Source organism: Nematolebias whitei, chromosome 5, assembly GCF_014905685.2.
Source record: "Nematolebias whitei isolate Nwh7 chromosome 5, NemWhi1, whole genome shotgun sequence".
NCBI lineage: Eukaryota > Metazoa > Chordata > Actinopteri > Cyprinodontiformes > Rivulidae > Nematolebias > Nematolebias whitei.
Window position 1 is genome coordinate 41,414,717 of NC_056502.1, and position 21,949 is coordinate 41,436,665.

Here is a 21,949-nt window from a genome sequence, read left to right on the forward strand (position 1 = left end):
GAGTTCTTTCACTTGATCAATTCAAGAAAGAAAGTCTCAGGATGGGTTAACCTGTATTTCTGGATTCAAATCAATGAAATGACAGTTTCTGTCCCATAAGGTCCTTAAGGTCAGGACTTGACCTCAGGCCTAGTTCACTACAATTTTATGCACATAACTCATTGTGGGGTACTAAGAATGATGGTAATGGAACAATTATTGAAGAATTAATGGAAAATAAATAAAAATCTTGGCTGTTTAAACGATGGTAAAGGAACAAGAGTTGATATGAGAACAGGTATGGAATCGGCAATTGACCTAACAATAATATCAAATTCAATAGCAGGAATTAGTTCATGGCAGATAGTTAAAGATACAACAATAGGAAGCGACCACTATCCCATAGTAACAGAAATAAAATTGGATATTGAAAAATATAAGACAGGTGGTTTGCAGAAATGGTGTTTTGGTCGTGCTGATTGGGAAACATTTAGACGTATAAGTGATCAGGAATTGGGAAAAATTAATGTAAATATGGAAGTTGATCAGTTAAATGTCTCTGTTTGTCATGCAATCATACAGGCTGCTGACAAATCTATAAAGAAGAAAGGAGGTAAGGGCTGTAAGAAGCTTGTTCCATGGTGGACAAAGGAGTGTGATAAAGTAATCAAAAGTCAAAATAAAGCTTTTAAAATGTTAAAAAGGAATCACAGCTCCCAAAATCTTATTGAATATAAGAGATGTCAAGCCATTGTGAGAAGAACTATTAAAAGTGCAAAAATGGATTATTGGAGGAATTTCTGTAATTCAGTAGGAAGAGAAACTGGGATTAATAAAGTATGGACAATGATAAGAAGAATGAATGGAATTAAAAGAGAATATGGTTATCCGGTATTAAGCAATGGTCAAATTACAGCAGTAAAAGATGAAGAAAAGGCAGATCTGATGGCTAAAACCTTTACTAAAATACATAGTTCAGATACTATTACTTTGGAAAGGAAAAGGGGAAGAGAAATGACAATGATAGAGAATAGAGAGATCTTGGAGCATGTAGAGGATGGAAGTGATCTATTAAATGTTCCTTTTACAAAATCAGAACTAAATGGAGCCCTACAGAAATTTAAGCTAACAACACCTGGGAAAGATCAGATTTGTTATTTAATGGTGAAACATCTTAGTGAATCCTCTAAAGACATTTTATTGGAACTGTAGCGTGCTAAGGGCTAGGTTAACTGCCCTTGGCTACAATATATTTAAATAAACGGGTTCTCTCTTTTTCGATTTAAATTCAGCCATGTGACCGAGGTAACTGTGCGTGGATTGTTTAATCAGTGACATGAGACGTTAATTTCCTTTGACCCATCAAAATAAATGTGGTCATTTATTGAACAGAATCAAAATTTAACATCAAAACATTGTACACTTGATTAGCTGATCTGGTTCTGATTAATAAAACTTGGCACGTTTTACTTAATAAGACAACAGAACTTGAAGAAGGCATCTAGACTACTGGCAAAATAGAAGAGTTTAAAGATGGGAAATGAAGGAGTTTAAATGGAGAGAAAAGATGGATGAGGGAAAGTGTGTTGACTAGGAATGGCTGCCTTCATCCGACCCCAGCTCAGCCCCGGTACACTCGGTGCGTGGCGACTCGTTACCTTTGCAGAAGATAGGTCAGCTCCGGTACAGAGATCCATTTCAACGCTACCTTTCAGCGTCTCCAGTCAGGATGGCTGAGAATCGTCCAAAGTAGTGACGGTACTCCGTTCAACAGAATAAGCTTCCTTAGAAGTTGTAGGGCGTTACGCCTGGGTGAGTTCACAGCAAGGCGCTGTGACTCCAGCTGGGATGGACGGACCCTCGTCTCACGGTCAAATCCATCAGCTATTGATTAAATCTGAAAGTTCCTTAGGAACTCTCAGGAAGATTTCAGTCAGAGATTCCACTCAGAAGTGGAGGACTCCATAAAAGACTGAAGAAGACCCCAGGAAGACTCCGGTCAAAGACTCAAGAAGACTGAAGACTGAGAAGTTCAAGGAAGTGTGGACTCTTAAAGAGTTCTCACTTCCGGTCACTTCAGGACTTCCTGATTGGTTGAAACAACCACCATGGGGTGGTTCTAGTGACGTCAGAGGGTCATTACAAGTCAAGAAAACAGCAGGAATGTTTTAGAAACGTCCCGTACAGACAGAGACATGTTATGGCGAAGTGGGAGGAAGCAGATGCCAGTAGCTTCTTATTTACCGTCTGCTAGGTTTAAAAACACGACACTTCGTTCTAATAACTTCTTTCTGACTTTTGACCGACATCACTACTTTTCATTTCAGACAGAAGATCAAAAATGCATAATTACTTTGTAAATAGACATTTAACTTGATTTCTAATTTAAATGAGGATTAAAAAATCATTAATACTGTTTCACAGTTGATTTAAAACGAGTGGTTCACTTCAACATTTAAAAATGGTTTGAACTAAACACACTTTTGATTATCAAGATATTGTAAAATAGTAATGATAATATAAAAGAAGAGTGTTCTTTCAATTGATTACTTCAGGATACAATTAGACAGTCTCTGGATGAGCTAAGTTGTATTTCTGGATTCAAATCAATGAAATAACAGTTCCTGTCCCATGAAGGTCTTCAGAGGCAGGTTTTGGTCTGAGGCCGAGTTCACTACAGAACTTTATAATAAAGTTTGGGAGAATGGAAAATTACCACAGGGATGGAAAGAAGCAGTGATAATACCAATACACAAGCCAGGCAAAGATGACACAAACCCAGAACATTACAGACCGATTGCATTAACGTCTAATATATGCAAAATAATGGAGAAAATGATTAATGACAGGTTGATTTACTATATAGAATCAAAAGGATATATGTCACAATATCAAAGTGGTTTTAGGAGAGGTAGAAACACCATGGATTCAGTTTTAAGTTTGGAATTTGAAATCAGAAAGGCCCAAGTTAAAAAGAGAGTATTGTAGCAGTGTTTTTTGATATTGAATAAGCGTATGATATGATGTGGAAAGAAGGTTTATTAATTAAAATTAGAAATATAGGCATTACAGGACGGATGTACAGATGGATAAAAGATTTTCTTACCAGGAGACAAATACAAGTAAGGATAGGAAACCATTATTCTGTGAAACACATTGTCGAAAACGGAACTCCACAAGGGTGTATAATAAGTCCTTTATTGTTTACAATAATGATAAATGATGTGTTTCAAAATGTAGGTACTGGGATGGGTTTTTCTCTTTTTGCTGATGACGAAGCAATGTGGAAGATGGGAAGGAACTTGGAGTTTATTACTAGAAAAATGCAAGAAGTTATTTATAAAGTTGAAAAATGGTCATACAAGTGGGGACTTAGATTTTCAGTAGAAAAGACTAAGACAATGTTGTTTACAAGGAAAAAAAATTGGAGATGATATTAAACTAAAGTTAAATAACCAAGAACTAGAAAAAGTGAAGCAGTTTAAATTTCTTGGGGTCTGGTTTGATGAGAGGATTACATGGAATATACACGTACAGAAAGTTTTAGATAAATGCAAGAAGGTGTTAAATATCATGAGGTGTTTAACTGGAAGTGACTGGGGGGCAGACAGGAAAGCACTTAAGGCTGTGTACATATATATATATATATATATATATATATATATATATATATATATACACACACACACAGGATTAATTCGATCAGTACTAGACTATGGAAGCATTGTTTATAATTCAGCAGCAGATACAACGTTACAAAAGTTAGACCGTATTCATTATCAAGCATTGAGACTGTGTACAGGTGCAATGAGATCTACCCCAACAACATCACTACTGGTAGAAATGGGAGAAATACCACTCAAAATTAGAAGAGAACAACTAACTCTAAATTACTGGGCTAATCTGAGAGGTCATGGACAGGATCATCCAACACAAGAGACAGTTAAACCTTGCTGGGAAAAAGAAGTAAAAGATATTAGAAGTTTTGGTTGGACTGTGAATAAGAAAACAACAGAACTCAAAATAGATCAAATCAATATAAGTCAAATAACTCCATTACCAGTAATACCACCTTGGATACTTCCAGATGCCATGGTAGATTTTACATTATTGAAAAAAAGAAACGAGAATAATGGGTTCATTTTAAATTCAAATACGGTACAGAACCATATCAATACATATTACAGCTACTGTATGTTAAAATTTACACAGATGCTTCCAAGAAATTAATAAATAAAGTAGGTGTAGCTTTCATTGTTCCGGAGTTCAACATCAAAGTTAGAAAAATAAGTAATGATGGACTTTCAGTGTACACAGGGGAAATGCTCGCAATATTATTAGCCATTCAGTGGGTTGAAGAAACAAGACCATTGAGATCAGTGATTTGTTCAGACTCCAGTTCATCATTAGTCAGTTACCAGTGTAACCATTCAGAAAGCAGGACAGATATTTTAATAGAAATTCAACAGACATTATACAGAATAAATATGATGGGTCTAATGATACATTTTTTATGGATACCAGCTCATTATGGTGTTACAGGAAATGAAATGGCAGATAAAGCTGCAAAGGAAGCCACTAGAAATCTATCAGTGGAGTTAGTAGTTAATTTTAGTAAAACAGAAATAAAACTTTTAATAAAACAGAAAATGAAGGATAAATGGCAAAAGCTATGGGAGGAAGAAAAGAAAGGACGCTGGTTCTATAAAATCCAAAAGAAAACTGGAGAAATGAGAAGTACAGGGAGGACGAGGAGAGAAGAGACAATTATTTCTTGTCTCAGATTTGGGCGTACTGGGTTAAACAGCACTCTTTTTATTTTAGGGAAACACTGCAGTGGTTACTGTGGAACAGATGAGACAACATGTAATGTTATACTGCAAAACGTACGAGGAATAAAGACAACAGTTGATTCAAAAGTTTAAAAAAAATTAAAGTAAAATTAGATTTAATTGATTTATTCAGAAATAACTCAAATAGTAAAATTTATCAGATAATCTTTCATTATCTTAAATTAACACAGTTATTTAAGAGGATTTAATCCTTGAGTGACATTTTGGTCCACACTCCTCACCAGTCGGTGGCGGTAATGCACCAATTTCGTTGTTTGCCAACCGCCAATAAACCTCAAAGAAGAAGAAGAAGAAGAAGAAGAAGAAGAAGAACCCTGTCGGAAGAAGCGCAGTTCGATAGTAGATCGCTGCATATCTGGCAACCCAAGTGAGTCAAAGTAAAGGGAGGCGGACTCCCTGCAGGGATTCATCGGGTTACACCCATCGCTGTTTAGATGGCTCACAGAGGGGAGTAAGTTGAACGGTGCTGAACACCCTGAAGTCAGTCAGCAGACTTCTCTCCTCACCAATTAAAGCAGAATGGAGCAAGAATTTGAGGATATTGACTCGTCCGGCAAATGGCAAAACCTTTACAACGTAAGTCGGGACGCTGACTGGGCCTCCGTGTTTCTAACGATGCTACTAAGCTAGCTCATTTCAAAGACGCACTGTTTGGACACGTGTATCCTTAATGGTCTTGTGTGTTTTAGAGTAAACAATAAGCTTTATCGCGCTGTGGAAAGTGTAAAAGGCACAGGTGATGTGCACCTGGTAGAGACTGGTGTGAGATGTTAGCGGCACGTTAGCAGCGGCGGACTTCCGTAGCTGGAACGTGCCGCGGCGCGCGCTTATCTGGCCTGCAGACGTCAGTTTCTGAGAACTCGCCAGGACTTCCAGAGAAAGACGCGTGTGTTTGATCACCAGCGCTGTTTCACAACCCAACATGCAGATTTAGGTTGTGTTGTGTCTGTTCCGTTTGGCCGAGTCCTTGCACTGCACGAGCTTCATGTTGGAGATGTTGGCTTCTTGTTCAGCAGTTCCAGGGAAGTGACAGCACAGGTGCTGAAGGACGTGGTTCACCTCAGCACAGCAGACATGTGGCCATGGCTGACTGATGGAACATGTATGTTGACGGAGCACGAACTGATTAAAATGAGGAGCAGACTCATCAGTACATCATAAATGTGACAGCTTCATAGTTCTCTGCAGACCACGGCAGGTTGATGGGACACAGGGAAATAAACACATTTAAGTAGATTAACATCTATGAAGCAGCACATAATTGATAAAATTGCAATCTTAGGTAAATCATCCATCCATTCATCCATTATCTTTACCCGCTTCTTCCATTGCAGGTCGTGGGAGACACATGTGCCCATATATTTGTTAAAAGTTATGAAAATCATACAAAAATACAGGATAATATACAAGAACCAGTATGATGACTTAACAACCAGTAATTTATAGATTTGGAGAGCAGTTTGTATTCATTCAACCTTTATTTGTAGAGGCAGGGCAGCCGGCTTGGGACCCGAAAGTCCCAGGTTCAATCCCCAGTCACTGCACATCACGTGGTGTCTCTGGGCAGCACGTCTCATCCCCAAAATGTCCCCCGGGCGCTTTCAATAGCTGCCCACTGCACCACCTGGTGGTGGATGGGTTAAATGCAGAGACTAATTTCGCCATTGTATGGAAACATACAGTGCTGACATTGTGATGACATTATTATTATTATTATTATTATTTATACACGTTAATCCCACTGAGCCTCGGGGACTCATTTACAAGAGAGACCTGATTTATTATTTTTTAACAAAGTGATGACAACAGTGACAACAACAACAATAGGCAATCATAAAAGAGGCACACAAATTAATATATATATTGCATACATACATATAATGATAATAATAATATATTTATAATATACAATACTCTTTAGTTTTGTAGATATTTGTAAATATTAGGGATGCACGATATTGTTTTTTTGGCCGATATACCGATATGTTAAAAGTTATTCGGCCGATAACCGATGCTGATACCGATATTTTATACATGTTCCTTTGTCAGAACATAGTCCTCTTATTTAGGCTTATTTGCTACAAAAATTGTGCAACAGCTGTAAGAGCTGGTGACATATATTCAGTAACAGCCATATGATATGCACAGCACGTTGACTTATATTAAATGAAAAGTGTTAAATGTTATTTATTAGCATTAGTCACCTGCGATGCTGTCTCACCTGTGGAGCTTGTTCCAGGTTCCTAGCTGCAGTGTGGATCCTGTGCATGAAGGACAGACTTTTTAAGTTCAAAGTTTTTGTCCATCCATTGTTCTGTAAGACTTAAATCATGGCTAACACTTGACGTCCAAATGTCTGTGGTAAAACTCACCCAAGTTATCGCTATTAGCTTCTCAATGACGGCGTGTAACTCTGGTAACGTTACGTCGGACAAATATCTCCGCCTGCGGACGATGTAGTGAAGCTCAACGTGGTCCATAAACCTTCAGAATCCAACATCCTCACCAACGGAAAATAAAACTTCCACACAGCTGACATTTTGAATTTTCCTCTCCGCCGTGAGATCGGGTAGGCGCACGTGACGTCATCGCGTTGCGCTGCCGCTGCAGGCAAAAACTGCAACTTTTATATCAGTGAGTTATTTTAATGGAATGTCCGATATATTGAAATTGAATGTTAATATCGTCCGATTCCGTCATGCATCCCTAGTAAATATTATATACAGTCTCTTCTGGTTACAAGCTTTGAAGTTGTTCAGTAAAATTCCTCCCAAGTAGATGATTTGATGCTTTACAGTGTGATGTTGTCTGTCTTTCTTTTAATCAGTTTCACTTTCAAAAAGTGAACTCTGTTCATTTGCTCACAGCCACATAACAAAGGTGAAGAGAAAGAAAGCAGGAATACTTTTTAAATGACAGACTGACCAGCAGAGCTCTCCCAGTGAGCCTGCACAAGTACAATGCAGACCTTTCATCTCTTTTTCTATGTACTGGTACTTTTCTATGTGCTGGTACTTTGATGCCATCATTGTCATCACTCTTGCATCCACCCTACAAAAACCGGACAGACTCACTTGTGTGTACACATTATTTATGTTGACTTTTTTATTTGAATGCTTCTTTTGTCTGCTTTAGGAAATCCGCACCCAGGCTGTGGAACATCCGTACAAAGTAGCAAAACTTGCAGTGAACAGGGCTCTGAACCGCTACAGAGATGTCAGCCCGTGTGAGTTCCTGAAAGAGATCTTAAATGTTGCTCAACAACGGTGACGTTGTTATGACTGGTCTGCTCTGTGCTTCGGCTTTAGATGATCACAGTCGGGTAAAACTGAGAAACGCAGAAAATGACTACATAAATGCAAGTTTAGTCACCGTGACAGAAGCTGAAAGAGCTTACATTCTTTCTCAGGTATGTGGGCTGCTGAATAAATGCACATTCCAGTATTTTGTACAAATAACTTGTGCGTTTGTTTAATTCTCTTTCTGTACTTTACTGCCACAGGGCCCTTTGGCGACTACGTGTGGTCATTTCTGGCTCATGATTTGGGAGCAGCGCTCCAAAGCTGTTATAATGCTCAACAGAGTTATAGAAAAAGGATCTGTGAGTACACCTGAGCCTGATGATCAGCCTTCTTTCATATTCCTGCTGAACCTGCCGGTTTTTAGAAATGTTCATTTTTATGGAGTTGCATACACATTTTTCATGTACTACATGTAAAAACAAACATTTTACAGCTGACTGTAGGGGCAAGTACCATAAATCATTGGCACTTTCATAGTAAGAATATTTTGTTAAATACTTCTGATCTTTTAGGCATCAACATGTACAAATCCTTCTGCTTTTTACAAACTTGTATAAATATAACCCCAGTGATCAACATTTTTCATCATTATTGTGAACTATAAGCTCCATCTATGACTCGGCAGCTTGTAGAATCACTTTTGGTTGAAATAACTTGAACTGTCTTCTGTATGACTTTCTCACTCTTTTATTTTTCCACTTATAAAGTTTTTTTCTTTGAATTTTTTTAAAGTGGCCATTTCAGCACCTTGAGATGTTTTTCAGTCAATTCTTTGCAGGTTCTCAGTTATACTTGGAGTTATTTTCCTGTTGTGTGACCTACTTTCAGTCAAGCTTCAGTTCTCAGACTGATGGCCCCACGTTTGACCTTTGAATGCTTGGGTCAACTCTGCGAGTGCAGTCACGCGTCGAAGTGCCGCTGAGCAAGGCGTTGAACCCGTCGGTGTATGGCTGTGATGGAAAGCACTGATTAGACTTTATTGAATGATTGATTCAGATTGGCTCTGCAGAGATGTGGAGTGCTGCAGGAACACGAGTGGAGGGATAAACGATGGCACAGACTGAGTCCTGATGTGCTCCCTGACTATGACCTCTGACCTTTAGGTTGTCTTACAGACTTACCATGAACTATTTTCTTTAAAGTTGGTCTAATCTTGAACAATGTCTGATGTTTTCACACATTCGCTGTCCTTGAACTTAGAGTCAGGTACAGCCTGACTAATGTTTACTCTTTTCTTTTATGCTCTTAAGAAGGAAAAAACAAAATCATTACTGAAGTTTGTTTTATTCGATTATAACGGGTGTGAATATGAATAGTGAACAATGTAAACTATAATGAATCGGTTAAGTTTAATTTTCTTATCTAAGATCAATTAACTCTTTGAGCAGCAATTGTTTTGGCCTCTATACAGCACCGATTTAAACAGAGTTTAATTATTTGATAAATGGTTTACTTTAGATTTTGGTTGAGAAGTTATTTAATGTGACCATAATCCAGATCAAGTCATTTATTGTCTCTGCAAGCCAGGAAATGATTCTTCAAGTTGCATCAGCTAAAACTGGCCTAACCAGAAAAGATGCACCTTTTTGTTTGACCACACAAAGCATCTTCCTACCTGTTACTTTTGAGAAAACGGCTTTCCAGGAATATTATATAAAATGACTTAACAAATATTTGTACACTCCCCAGAGACCGTTACTTGGTACATGTGTGTCTGTCCTTAAGGTCACACCTCTCATAACATGGGTGTACATGGCCACCTGTCCAGGACTGAATTCTTCTTTGCCTCAACAGGAAAAGTGTGCACAGTACTGGCCCACGTCAAAGGAGCTGCAGATGTTTTTCACAGACGCGGGCTTTGTTGTGAGGCTGCTGTCAGAGGAGGACCAATCCCAGTATACGATCCGAGTGTTAGACCTTGAGAACACAAAGGTAAGCACAGGAGGAACCTGTTAAACAGTTCAACTATTTATCTCCACAAGTCCGGGAATAACACTTTGTAAAGAGTTGAATTCATGGCAGTTCAGCCCTTTTCAAGAAAATAATCTCATTGTTCCATTTCTCTGATGAATCAACAGATCATTTAACATTTCTTAAGCAGTTTGTCGGCCTCTTTGTTTCATCATGTCAAGCAGCAGATCAGGAGTTGTACTACAAAGTAAGATGAACAACGTAACCACTTAATGTTGTGCTGAAAGTTAACGTTGTCAGTATCTTAAGGATGGCTCTGTGCAAGTTTGGCTAGATTTCCATGACAACAGAGGCTGAACTTAAGCTTTTTTTTTAAGAGACCGAAGGCTTTCATACCAATATTGGGAGGGGCGAATGCCAACAACTGATAGAATGGGTGAAAATGTTCTAGCTCTGTCCACCCTCAAGAATCTCAGTAAACAGTGAGTAGAACTGGGCTTGTTTATTTAGCACAGCTGTTAGCAACCATGAAGCTAAGCTAATCAGATCCACACTATGCATAGTCCCACTGTAGGTTTACCAGTGCTGCACTGGTCACAAAAACAGTTCCTAACGTGCGTTCACATTTTCTATTCTCCGCTATTCACCATAAAGTTATCAAGTGCGTTACGTAAATATAAATTAAACTAAGGAACGCCCTTCCCTGTTCATTGTTTAAACAATCAGTCACGCATGGTGAAGGTCTAATTAATATTGACAGCAGCAATGTTTATTTTTCTTTTGTAGAGAAGTAAATATTTCAGACAAACAATGCATTTCTTTGAAGACGACAAAGATAATGTTACCAACACTGATATATTTTACCTCTACGTTAGACTTATTGTGGTAATAACCTATGCTAGGTTATCTAAACATTAGCTTGGTAACTCAAGAGGCATGTAGCTAGTGACCAGCAGGTTGGAGTATTGAAGATAATTTAATTTACTATTGTTGATTTGTTTTACAGATCACTTAAAATAAATTTACCATGCTCTGTTGAGCAAAATCCACTACACAGTATTGCTCGCTGCTTCGGTCATGCTGAACATGAAAGTGAAACTTAAGTGAACAGCAGAGACTTGAAAGACCTCATGCGCCCTCTGCTGGATACATTGTACAAGTATTGCTGGTTCCAGCATTTTAGGGGCGAAAATTAGAAGCGTTTATATCTGCACATAATGGACGAGTTATCACCGATACTGATATGTCCCCGAACGCTGATATCTGCCTTAAATTATCGGCCATACTGATATATCGGTCGGGCTAGTTGTTTTTAAACTGTCAGTAAGGCGCATGCTCATGTGAGGAACGATTGCCGCTTGTCATCTAAATTATAAACACTGCTCATTTTAAATTCTGTCAGTTCTAGAGCTGCATTTTGACACCTGCACAATATCTCATGATTAAAAACATCTAAGACAACTACTCTTAATATCCAGGTTTAAAAAAAACACAAGGATAAGGTAGTTAAAAAAAATAGATCCAGATCTGCCTATCTTCATTTCATTTGTGCATTTCAGTAGAAAAAACCAACTAAATGTGTGTAGGAAGTGTGTTGAATCAGTGTGTTGTGTACACGGTGTACAATAAAATAACGTGAGTGTTGGAATACTGGTGTGTATTTGTAGTTTGTATTATGTGGTGTAGACAAAAACTAGGCCCTGGTTTTCATGAAGTGACTGCTGAAAACATGGCTGCATGACTCACTGCTCGCTTGGTCACGAACATTCAGAATTCAGTAGGACTTGAATAAAAAATGGACTGTGAGCACCACCTGCTCTTTGATCGTTGTCTTCATGAGATCTGGCATCAAATGACCGACTGAAGCTACATTTTATGTGTTGACTGCCGGTGCCTACAACTCTGACAGTTTTAAAAAGAATATGACGTGGGATTGTAAAACGACTGACTGTTAACTTCAAAGGCATTTTATGCATTTATACATCGGCTTAAATGCTGAGGAGAAAAATTAAACTGTCAACAATTCACTAGTCGGTATTTGTTCCATAAACTTCAAGTTTTAAGTCTTGACTAAAAACTTTAAAACAAGACAAAAACAAATAGTTTTTAACATTAATAACTGGCATCATTTATTGTGTATTTAATGCTTTTGATTACGTACATATTTCCTTCTTTGTACCACCCAAGTGTTTTCGGTCAGGCAGCAGGGTTTTAAAAATATGTACTGGTATTAATAAAGATGCATATTGGGCTGTATAAGTGAATTTAAAATTGTGCACAATTTCCAAACTGAAACTGCTGTTATTGGATTTAAAAACGTATAATACAAACGTTTTTCAGAGAATAATACACAACAGTGGATTATTATATAAATTCAGTTATGCAGTAGTCCCTCGTTTATCACAGGTGTTCTGTAACCCCCAGTGATAAGTGAAAAACTGCGAAGTAGGGAGACAGAAGTTCATGTTCAGTCAACTTTGTCATGACGTGTGCCAGGCTGTAATCACACTCATCACCTGTTACTCCCAATCTCCCTCCTTAAATAAACAGTTTCAATGTAGAGAAGTGCAGCAGGGCATCAAAGGGTTAACGCAGCTCTGCAGCAGGAGAAATGTGTGTGGTGGCAGAGAAGGAGATCAGCTGATCAGCTGCAGGAGGGAGCTTCCCCTGCATTTGTGGGCTTCACACATGGTGCAAAATCATTTAAAATAATTTATTTTAAATAAACAACCCATGGCTCGTCCATCAATCAGCCAGTTGCGTCATGTCCAATCTTACTTTGAAAAACTGCGATACATCGAATCCGTGAAAAACGAACGGCGAAGTAGCGAGGGACTACGGTAATTTGGTCATTAAAGCTGAGCAATTTTTAGTTGGTCAATTTTAATTTGCATATTTTATCTCTGTTTCCTACTATTTTTAGATTTAGTCACTGTTTTTATATCCACGTTATTGTTTTATTAATTTAGTTTCTGGCCTTATGTTTTTATTTATTTATTAAAAGTTGATGTAAAATGAACTTGACAAGCTTGAAGTGATTTGCCAGTTACGAGACAGATCTGGTGCCAAACCAACATTCTGCTCATAAAGTAATATACGTTTAGAAGCATTGTTTATGACCTAATCCACTGAAATATACTGATTTACTTATATTTGTGCAACACTTTTCAGATGTACTCCTTTGTTCTCTTAACCAAGCAGAACACCAGTGCCTTTCCTGTGATGTTTTATGTTCAAGTTCAAAGTTTACTCATGCTGCCTGCTCGTCTTTCATTCAAACCTCGGGCTGATGGGTGCGTCTGTGCAGAAGAAGCCTCAAATGAAGCGTTAAATCTTTGTGTAAATGTGTACCAGCCTGAGTCGGGCTTGAGTGGAGCTTTGGTTATGTTGTTTTGCACTACACTCCTCACGCCTGCACGGCTGAACTGTCTTCAGTCCTTCACTTGTGGCTCATATCTTGTCTTGGTTTTAGACGGGAGAGTCCAGAGAGATCTACCACTTTCACTACACCACATGGCCTGACTTTGGGGTGCCAGAATCTCCTGCCTCCTTCCTCAACTTCCTCTTCAAGGTTCGGGAGTCTGGCTCGCTGGGCCCGAAACACGGGCCCTCGGTGGTGCACTGCAGCGCTGGAATCGGCCGCTCGGGGAGCTTCGCCTTGGTGGACACCTGTCTACTCCTGGTATGAGAGGGGAAGGGCTAGTAGCATCACTAAATGCTGAATTCAACAGAAAAGTTGTTTAAATGAGTGAAAACTTTCTGTAAAGCTCTGTGTTTTGGTATAAAAGTAGGGTGAGATTTTAAAATAATTATGAAGTGTGCTCAAAAATTGAAGGCATTTTAGTCAAATCTTGAACAAAATGAACCCTTACGCAGAATCTCATGCCAAATTAAAAAAATGCTGCGCACAAAGTATTTCTTGTGAAATACTCTTGGCTACTACCATGCCAAATTTGAGCTTAATGTCTATAAAATATGCTGAAATATTGACACTTTTATTTTGTAACGATTTGATTACCATTGAACACGCTGCAGTGTAAATATAAAACCAGTACTGGTGCTTTTTGTCGAAGGACTTTAGCTTATTTCACAAATAAACAGATTTCCATGCCTGATAAATTGTACATTAACATGTAAAAAACTACAGAGTGCTGACCAACAATTAGCTTTGATGCTAACACTGAAAACAAAAAGACAATGTAATTTCAAAGTCATTACTAAAGGCAGGCATGATGACGTCACTTATTCTAGACTCGTCAGGGTTTAGTGAAGAAAAGCTGAAAAATGTTTAAACGCGCACTGTTTTACTGCAACATGTACTGTGAGTGTAAAAGTGCAGCAGCTACTCTACTGACTCCTGAAGTTAAAATCTAATTTTGAGCGTGATGCATCTGAAATGTTCTATTTGGATGAGCCTGTGAGGGTGAAGCAAGAACGCAGTCCGTTGTGTATTATTGCTGCTTGATTTCACTGCAAGTGCCAACATCCAGGAAACAAGTTGTACTGGAGGAGATGACTTCATCTCACAAAGATCATTAATCATCAGTTACAACTGGAATAATGAAATTGAGTTTTCCTGTCTGGACTCTGGTTTGAAGTGGGCGGAGCTTTTTCTGTACAAAAGGAAATCCTCCACTTCCTCACCCGTTCAGGTTTAACCACCTTCAAACCATCTGAAGTGTTTCTGAGGAATTTGGTTGCTAAATCTTAGACTATGTAGTTCAGAATATACATGCACAGCTTGTTGTGACGGACAAGTTACTTAGCCAAGTTTACATTGTTTCAGCACCCAGTTAAGAAAAACATCTTGCGTCAGGAATGCCATGGATGATGTAACATCGTGACCTGAAGAAACATGGTGTCATATCCTGTTGGGCAATTTGATGTGACTCAGTATGAAGTGAAAACAATGACTTCACTGAATAATCTTACCGCCTGTGTTTCCTAAACATGTAAATCTGTTTTTTAGATGGACAAGAGGAAGAGCCCGTCATCAGTGGACGTACAGAAGGTGCTGTTAGGCATGAGAGAATACCGCATGGGTCTGATCCAGACCGCGGACCAGCTGCGTTTTTCTTACATGGCCATCATCGAGGGAGCCAAGCTCATTCTGACTGACAACTCAGAGCCACAGGTAGCTCACATTCATGACTGAAGGCTGATGCCCAGCTTCTCAAAGTTTAGGTGGAGAGCTTCTCTAGCAAACGGAAGCTTAGTTATCACCTGCTGCTAAAAGCTGAAAGGGCAACAATGCTTTTGCCTTGGTTTTTTTGTACTGTTGGCAAAACGGCTTCTTTTTTTTTTCATCCAACCTTTATTTATACAGGTTAGTCTCACTGAGTCACAAAAAAAGAGCCCAGGCAGGATGGAGTGGATGGAGAAAAGTTTCAGGAGTTATTTGTGAATAAAGGGTGTCAGCAAAGGTCAAAGGCAAAGTTTACAAGACAGTGGTGAGACCAGCTATGTTGTATGGTCTGGAGACAGAGACATGGACAAAAAGACAGGAGACAGAACTGGAAGTGGCAGAAATGAAGATGTTGAGGTTCTCCTTAGGAGAGACAAGGATGGATAAGATCAGGAACGAGATCATCAGAGGTACAGCACAGGTTGAACAACTGGGAGATAAAGTTAGAGAGACCAGACTGAGATGGTTTAGACATGTCCAGAGGAGGGACAGTGGTTTGGACATGTCCACAGGAGGGACAGTGGTTTGGAAATGTCCAGAGGAGGGACAGTGGTTTGGACATGTCCAGAGGAGGGACAGTGGTTTGGACATGTCCACAGGAGGGACAGTGGTTTGGACATGTCCAGAGGAGGGACAGTGGTTTGGACATGTCCAGAGGAGGGACAGTGGTTTGGACATGTCCAGAGGAGGGACAGTGGTTTGGACATGTCCAGAGGAGGGACAGTGGTTTGGACATGTCCAGAGGAGGGACAGTAGTTTGGACATGTCCAGAGGAGGGACAGTGGGTATACTGATAGAAGGATGTTAGAAGTGCAGCTGCCAGGAAAAAGACAGAGGAGATATATGGATGCAGTTAGAGAGGACATGGAGGTAGGTGGAGTGAGGACAGACGATGCAGAGGACAGAGTGCGATGGAGGAGGATGACTCTGTGGTCACCTCTGAAGAGGGAAAAGCCGAAAGAAGAAAAAGACGAAAGAAGTTTCATTGTCACGACTCATTTACAAGAGACCTGTTTTAGACAAAACCAAAGATAAGATACACACAACAATAAACAGCCATAAAATGCATATAAAATGAAAAGTATATAGAAGTAGTGATACAAAACAAAGTCAAGTCAAGCTACATTATGAAATGAGGTAAAAATACAAAAAACAGGAACATGTCTGCATTGATTTTTGCAATGAACTTAACAATTGTTTAACGTCCCTTATTAGAGAGGTCAAAGTGGGCAGCTTCAGATCTTTTTGCAAGCTGTTCTAGGTTACAGGAGCAGAGTAAGAAAAGTCCCTTTGGCTGAATTCACTGAGGAGACGCTGCAGGTAATTTTGTCTCGAGAGCCCACGCTGTAGCTGCACTGATGATGTAATATGTAGGAGGAGATTTATGAAGGCAACAGACCAAGGAGTGATTTAAAGATGAAAATGCACCAATGTGAGAGTCTGTGTGAAATTAATGATGAATACAGGTACAGTGATGGGTACGGCAGTTACAGCCAGTTATGAATCTAGCGCACCATGGTAGACCACATCCAACATCTGCAAGGTGCTTGTAGGGGCTTTCATATAAATAATGTCACCATCGTCAGTGGCTGAAAGGAAATTAGCAGCTACACGGTGTTTCCTAGCATTCAGAATTAAACAAGATCTATTTCTGAAAAAGAAACCCAGTTTTAATTTCAGTTACTGAAGTCAAGTTTTCGACATGCAACATAAAAGAGATGTGCATCGACCAAGATTCCCTAGTATTTGTAAGAATCCACAAACTCAATAGGAACACCATTCGTAGATAAGCTAGGAGGAAGGACTGCTGGTACCAACTATCAGTTTGGAAACACCGTCCCTTTGGTTTTATTAGCATTTAGCACCAGTTTGAGATGGAATAAGTCTGGCTGTCTGATGTCGAATGCAGACTGTAAAAGTTGGAAAACCTTACCAACTGTTTTTGCTCGACAGTAAACTGTTGTCAGCATTGAAATGCAAGTATGTGTCAGGAATGTTCTGACCTACATTACCTATGTAGATTGTAAAGAGTGTGGGTCCTAAGACTAAGCCTTGTGGTACACCATTATTGACGGTTAACTGGAAGAAGTACCATTGTGTTGAACACATTGCTTTCGGCCTGAATCTCATAATTCACTGAATAGATCTTAATGACATATTTAGAAAGTTATCATCTGATGTACATCTACAACTAATAAACTTTTGGAGTCAGCCTGATTTAAGATGGCCGCCACAGGAAAGCAAATTCCACTTCATTTAAAACTTACTCTGTCAGTTTTGGAAATACTCAGCTAAAAGTTTGTGTAGTAGTAGCTGAGAGTCATCATTAGCATATGCTGTGAGTGCCAACTGATTGTGTAGGATCTGTGTTTAAAACCTTGCCATAATCTTTTAGAACTAATCTTACTGTCTGTTAATAAAATATCTCATGAACCACTGGACGGATTTTAAAGAAACTTTCTAAAAGTAATCAACAGGTTGACACCTACAACTGGTTACATTTTGAACTCAGCCCAGTTCAAGATGGCCGTCACAGCCAATTTATCTTAGAATATACAACATTTTACAGATATTGGGCTAAGTTTGGTGTTTTCTGTAGCTCAGTGTTGTCCTAAATCTACTTCAAGAGCAACACATTGTGCAACGTCTTCACCTCGAACCTTGGCATTAATCAACTCTTTAATGTTAACAAAATATTTCATAAACCACTGGACGGATTTCAATGAAACTCTCAGAAAGTAATTATTTGATGTCCATCTGCAAATTATTAACCTTTGGTGTTGACTCATTTCAAGGCAGCTGCCACAGCTAATCAACGTTAGCCTACATAAAATCCCTATACTTGAGTAAATTTAGCAGATAGTGAGGTAAAGCGCAACAGCTGACACATACACCAAGCGCTGACAGGTTGTCTGAGATCATGCATTAGATCCATTACAGTTTGAGACTGCGCAGAATTAGATGTAACTTTGGCATTAAAGGTGGTGCCAATATTTATTCTTTTGATGAATTCCAATCTAGAAATGCTGATTTTAACAAAGTACAAGAAAAACCAGAAATGAACTGTCTCACAACAGTCTGAAGATCCACGTATCTTTTTAAACATTGTTGGAAAGTATGACAAAATGTAGCTGATATTTCAAGCTTCCAGTTTTATTGGAAAACCATTATCAGGAAAAACTAACGCATTAGATACTGAAAGCAAAGGTTCACATACTGTGACCACTATGTAATATTGGATCATTTTCCTCAATAAATGACCAAGTATAATTAGTCTCATTTGTTTAACTGGCCTCTCTTTATCTACTTTTAGGTGTTGTGTGAAAATCTGATGATGCTTTAGGCCGTACTGATGCAGAAATATAGGAAATTTGGAATATTGAAAAGTTTTAAATGGATATGGGAAGTTTGGAAATGACAGTGGAAAGATGGAAAGTTTTGGACAAACTTCAAGCACCACTGTGTCCGAGTAGTGCGGGTATTGCCTTTAATAAACTGCAGTCAGAGCACTCAATTTGGAATACAAGTAGTGAAGACAGCTAATAGATGAGCCAAACTAATGCATACTTTAAAATAAAGGTCGAGGTTTTATGAAAGCATGCATGCATCACTTGCTGCCAGAGTTTTCGACTGAGATCTTCTTATGTTGAGACATGTTGGAGTTGTAGCAGCCTTCTAAGGAGGAGGCCCACACCAAGATGGCGCAGCTGAAAACCATGTAACAGCACTCTGCTGCCTGAGCTTGTGTGTGGGTTTGTGTTAGCCGTGCTGCTGATTGGAATTTAAATACTTTTTGGACTAAGAATAATTTTGAAGTAAACCAGTAAATGTTGAGCTTCAAATTATACTTTTGGTTGCAAAATGATGTGCTTGATACTTATTATTTTATATTTTGTCTCCTATTGCAGAACACGTTGATAGGCCTGTCCAGAAACGTGTTTGAGCCAGATTTACCACCTCCACCACCCCCACCCAGACCTCATCTAAGTGACAGCAGACCCAACGGATCATGCCTGGAGCCACAGGCCGGCACAGGAGACCACCTCCTGGTAAAGGAGGCAGACGGCCAGGACCACCCTGTGATAGAAAACTCTGTGCAGTAAGTGGCAGCTCAGGAACTCTTGCAACAAACATTGCTCTGTAGATTTTCAGTGTGCTAGTCTTTATCCCAAAAGAAAAACTAACTCAACGTCTTGTTTTATCCATGTAATATTTTTGCCTTGGCAGTTTCTTTTTTAAGATTAAAATTCTCACAATTTTTCTTTCTTCCATCTGATATTTCAGAGTGAGGAAAAGACACCGTGAGGAGAGGATTGCCAGCACCACACAGAAGATCCAGCAGATGAAACAAAGACTGAGTTACTCAGAGGAGGAGGAGAAGAAGAAGAAGAAGAAGAAGAAGAAAGAGACGAGGCAGTCCTGGAGGCCCGTACTGCTTAGCGTTGGTGCCGGAGCAGTGGTGGTGGTCGGCCTGTTGTGCTGGATGTACGCTCATTAAAGTGCACTGGCTCCCTAACAACGGACTCCGTTTTTGCATCGGTACTAGGGCTTAGGTACTTCCTCCATTAGTATATATAGATGGTACAATGTGCATAACTGAAGATATTTATTACTTAAGGTCAAAATGCAGGAGTGCTAGATCAAATGAGTGTATATTTTTCTCGTAAGATCTTAAAAAGGTAACATCTCAGGATCCTGGTGCCAGCACAAAGATTCCCCTCTTCTTTACACTGTTGTTGAATGTGTCGCAGTAAAGTTGCTTTGAAAGAAATGACTAAAGGTGCAGTGCAAAGAAAACAATTCCTGACAGGTTTATTTTTGCATTCTTTATTTGTAATAGGCTCTTGTGTGTTTATCACTTACGGATACGTTTTACATGACTGGGAATGATGTCCATCCTACCATTAAAGATGTAGGAAAACTCCAGAGCCAAAAGGTCAGCGATGAGATTTTATTGGTTTTAATATAATGAATGCATGTTTTTACTCGTTTTCCAGATCACCATCAGTTCTTCCGCTCATATTAAGCAGGGCATCCTAACATGGCCAAATACACACACACACACACACATTTTGTGTTTGTGACTAGATACTTCATAGGGGGTAACCCTGTCATAATTCAAACCCCTCCTGAACGTTCTTTTTCTCGTTTCACTGAATTTATACAAACTGCCGAGCTCCTTGCCCATTAGTGCATGTGTTGACCCACTGGATGGGTTCATGTTTTTCTGCTGTTTTATTAAGAAAACCAAAGCAAAGCTATTTGTTTCAGGAAGATGATGGCTTAAACAAGCTGTTGATGACGAAGCCTTGTACTCCCATTATGTGGAATGTATTTTCTCTTGAAACTCTCACGTGTTACTAAATGAAGCTATTCTTGGTACCTTTGACATTTTTGTTGTGTGACTTTAATTTTCACCTATAGCATTACACAATTGCGTTTAAACTCCCATCTAATCTGAAGTTATGAAAGTGTGAACTTGACGTTGGAGCGAGCACCTTGTAATAAAGAAGATGAAAGACGAATGTTGTCGTACTCGTGTACAATAAAACATAGAACTGATAGATTGCACATGTGAGCAGGTCGTCTTCTAGTTTTACACAGGTTCAGTGAATTAGTGATTAGTGTGCTCCCTGGTCTCCAGCACGATCAGAACCAAACACTTGCCTGTTCCACAACAGTACGCAGCAGTATCTGAGCGGTAGAATATCATGGAAGGACGGTCACTTGCACGTTACTATTTACTTCATGCTGCAGAGATGCAGTAAGAATATAGCAGGTTGGGTGTGTGTGGACAAGACACTTCATTGTAATGAAATATTTTGATGTATGCACCAAATCGCTGGCGTTTTGTGTGTAAATCAGGCAGAGAAGCTCGTCGGCCCCCAGCTCTCCACTTCACTGCTGGTACAGTCATTTCATTTTGACAGCGATCCAAATCAATGATTCAATGCGCTCAGACTGGGTTCCAGGAACTGATGCAGTATTTTAAGAAGAGGTTTTCCTTGTACCCAGTGCTTTACTCACTTGCTTTTGTTTTTGCTAAGATACAGCTTGTGTTGGGGTGAAAGCACAAGATTTTCTTTGCTTAGTAAATTTAAAAAAGTTGATATCTAAACTAACACGTTAAACGTTTGATTGTAATTATTATACCCTACTTTTTAAAGTATTTTTATGATGTATACACAAGTCAAAATTCAAAATAAAAACGACTATTGAGGGAAAAGGAGGTATGGCATTAAAACTAAATGAAATCATTAAATGTAATTCAAACTACAAAATTGGGTCCTTTCGTTGGAAGCCGTTTTTCGTAATGACGTTGGGGCAACCAGTATGAATCCTGAATACATTTTCAAACGTTTTTCAGCGACACCTAAGCTTTAACTAATTAAAACGAAACGGGGAATTGTAATATTACTTTGTAGAATCACAACAGTTTAGTTTATTTTGTAATAGGTAAATGTGTTTTCTTTCTTTTTTTTATTTATTTTTGATCAGGCAGTAGGTGAGACTTGTTCCCGCTTCCTGTTTCGTCTAAATTTAAACTGGCGTTTGTGTGACTGTCAACACAAGAACAAGGTTACGGGGGTACGAAAAATATGCATATTTATTACGTATAGCTAAAAAAAAGAGAGATTTAAAACAAAAACCCGCTGAACTTAATGTTTGTAGCCGTACACCTTCACTAGCTTGCCCATCTGTTTTAGCATTAAGTGTCG

At 39.0% G+C, this 21,949-nt stretch overlaps 1 protein-coding gene across 1 annotated transcript; it reads left to right on the plus strand.

Annotated features, from left to right (window-relative positions):
* The first annotated feature begins 5,115 nt into the window (after window positions 1-5,115).
* On the plus strand, window positions 5,116-20,746 carry ptpn2a (protein tyrosine phosphatase non-receptor type 2a). Its single transcript, XM_037677180.1, has 9 exons — window positions 5,116-5,408; window positions 7,968-8,058; window positions 8,141-8,241; window positions 8,335-8,433; window positions 9,929-10,066; window positions 13,518-13,727; window positions 15,015-15,179; window positions 19,139-19,329; window positions 19,515-20,746. The coding sequence occupies exons 1-9, from the start codon at window positions 5,352-5,354 to the stop codon at window positions 19,726-19,728; spliced, it is 1,266 nt and encodes a 421-aa protein (XP_037533108.1). The 5' UTR covers window positions 5,116-5,351; the 3' UTR covers window positions 19,729-20,746.
* Window positions 20,747-21,949: the final 1,203 nt, after the last annotated feature.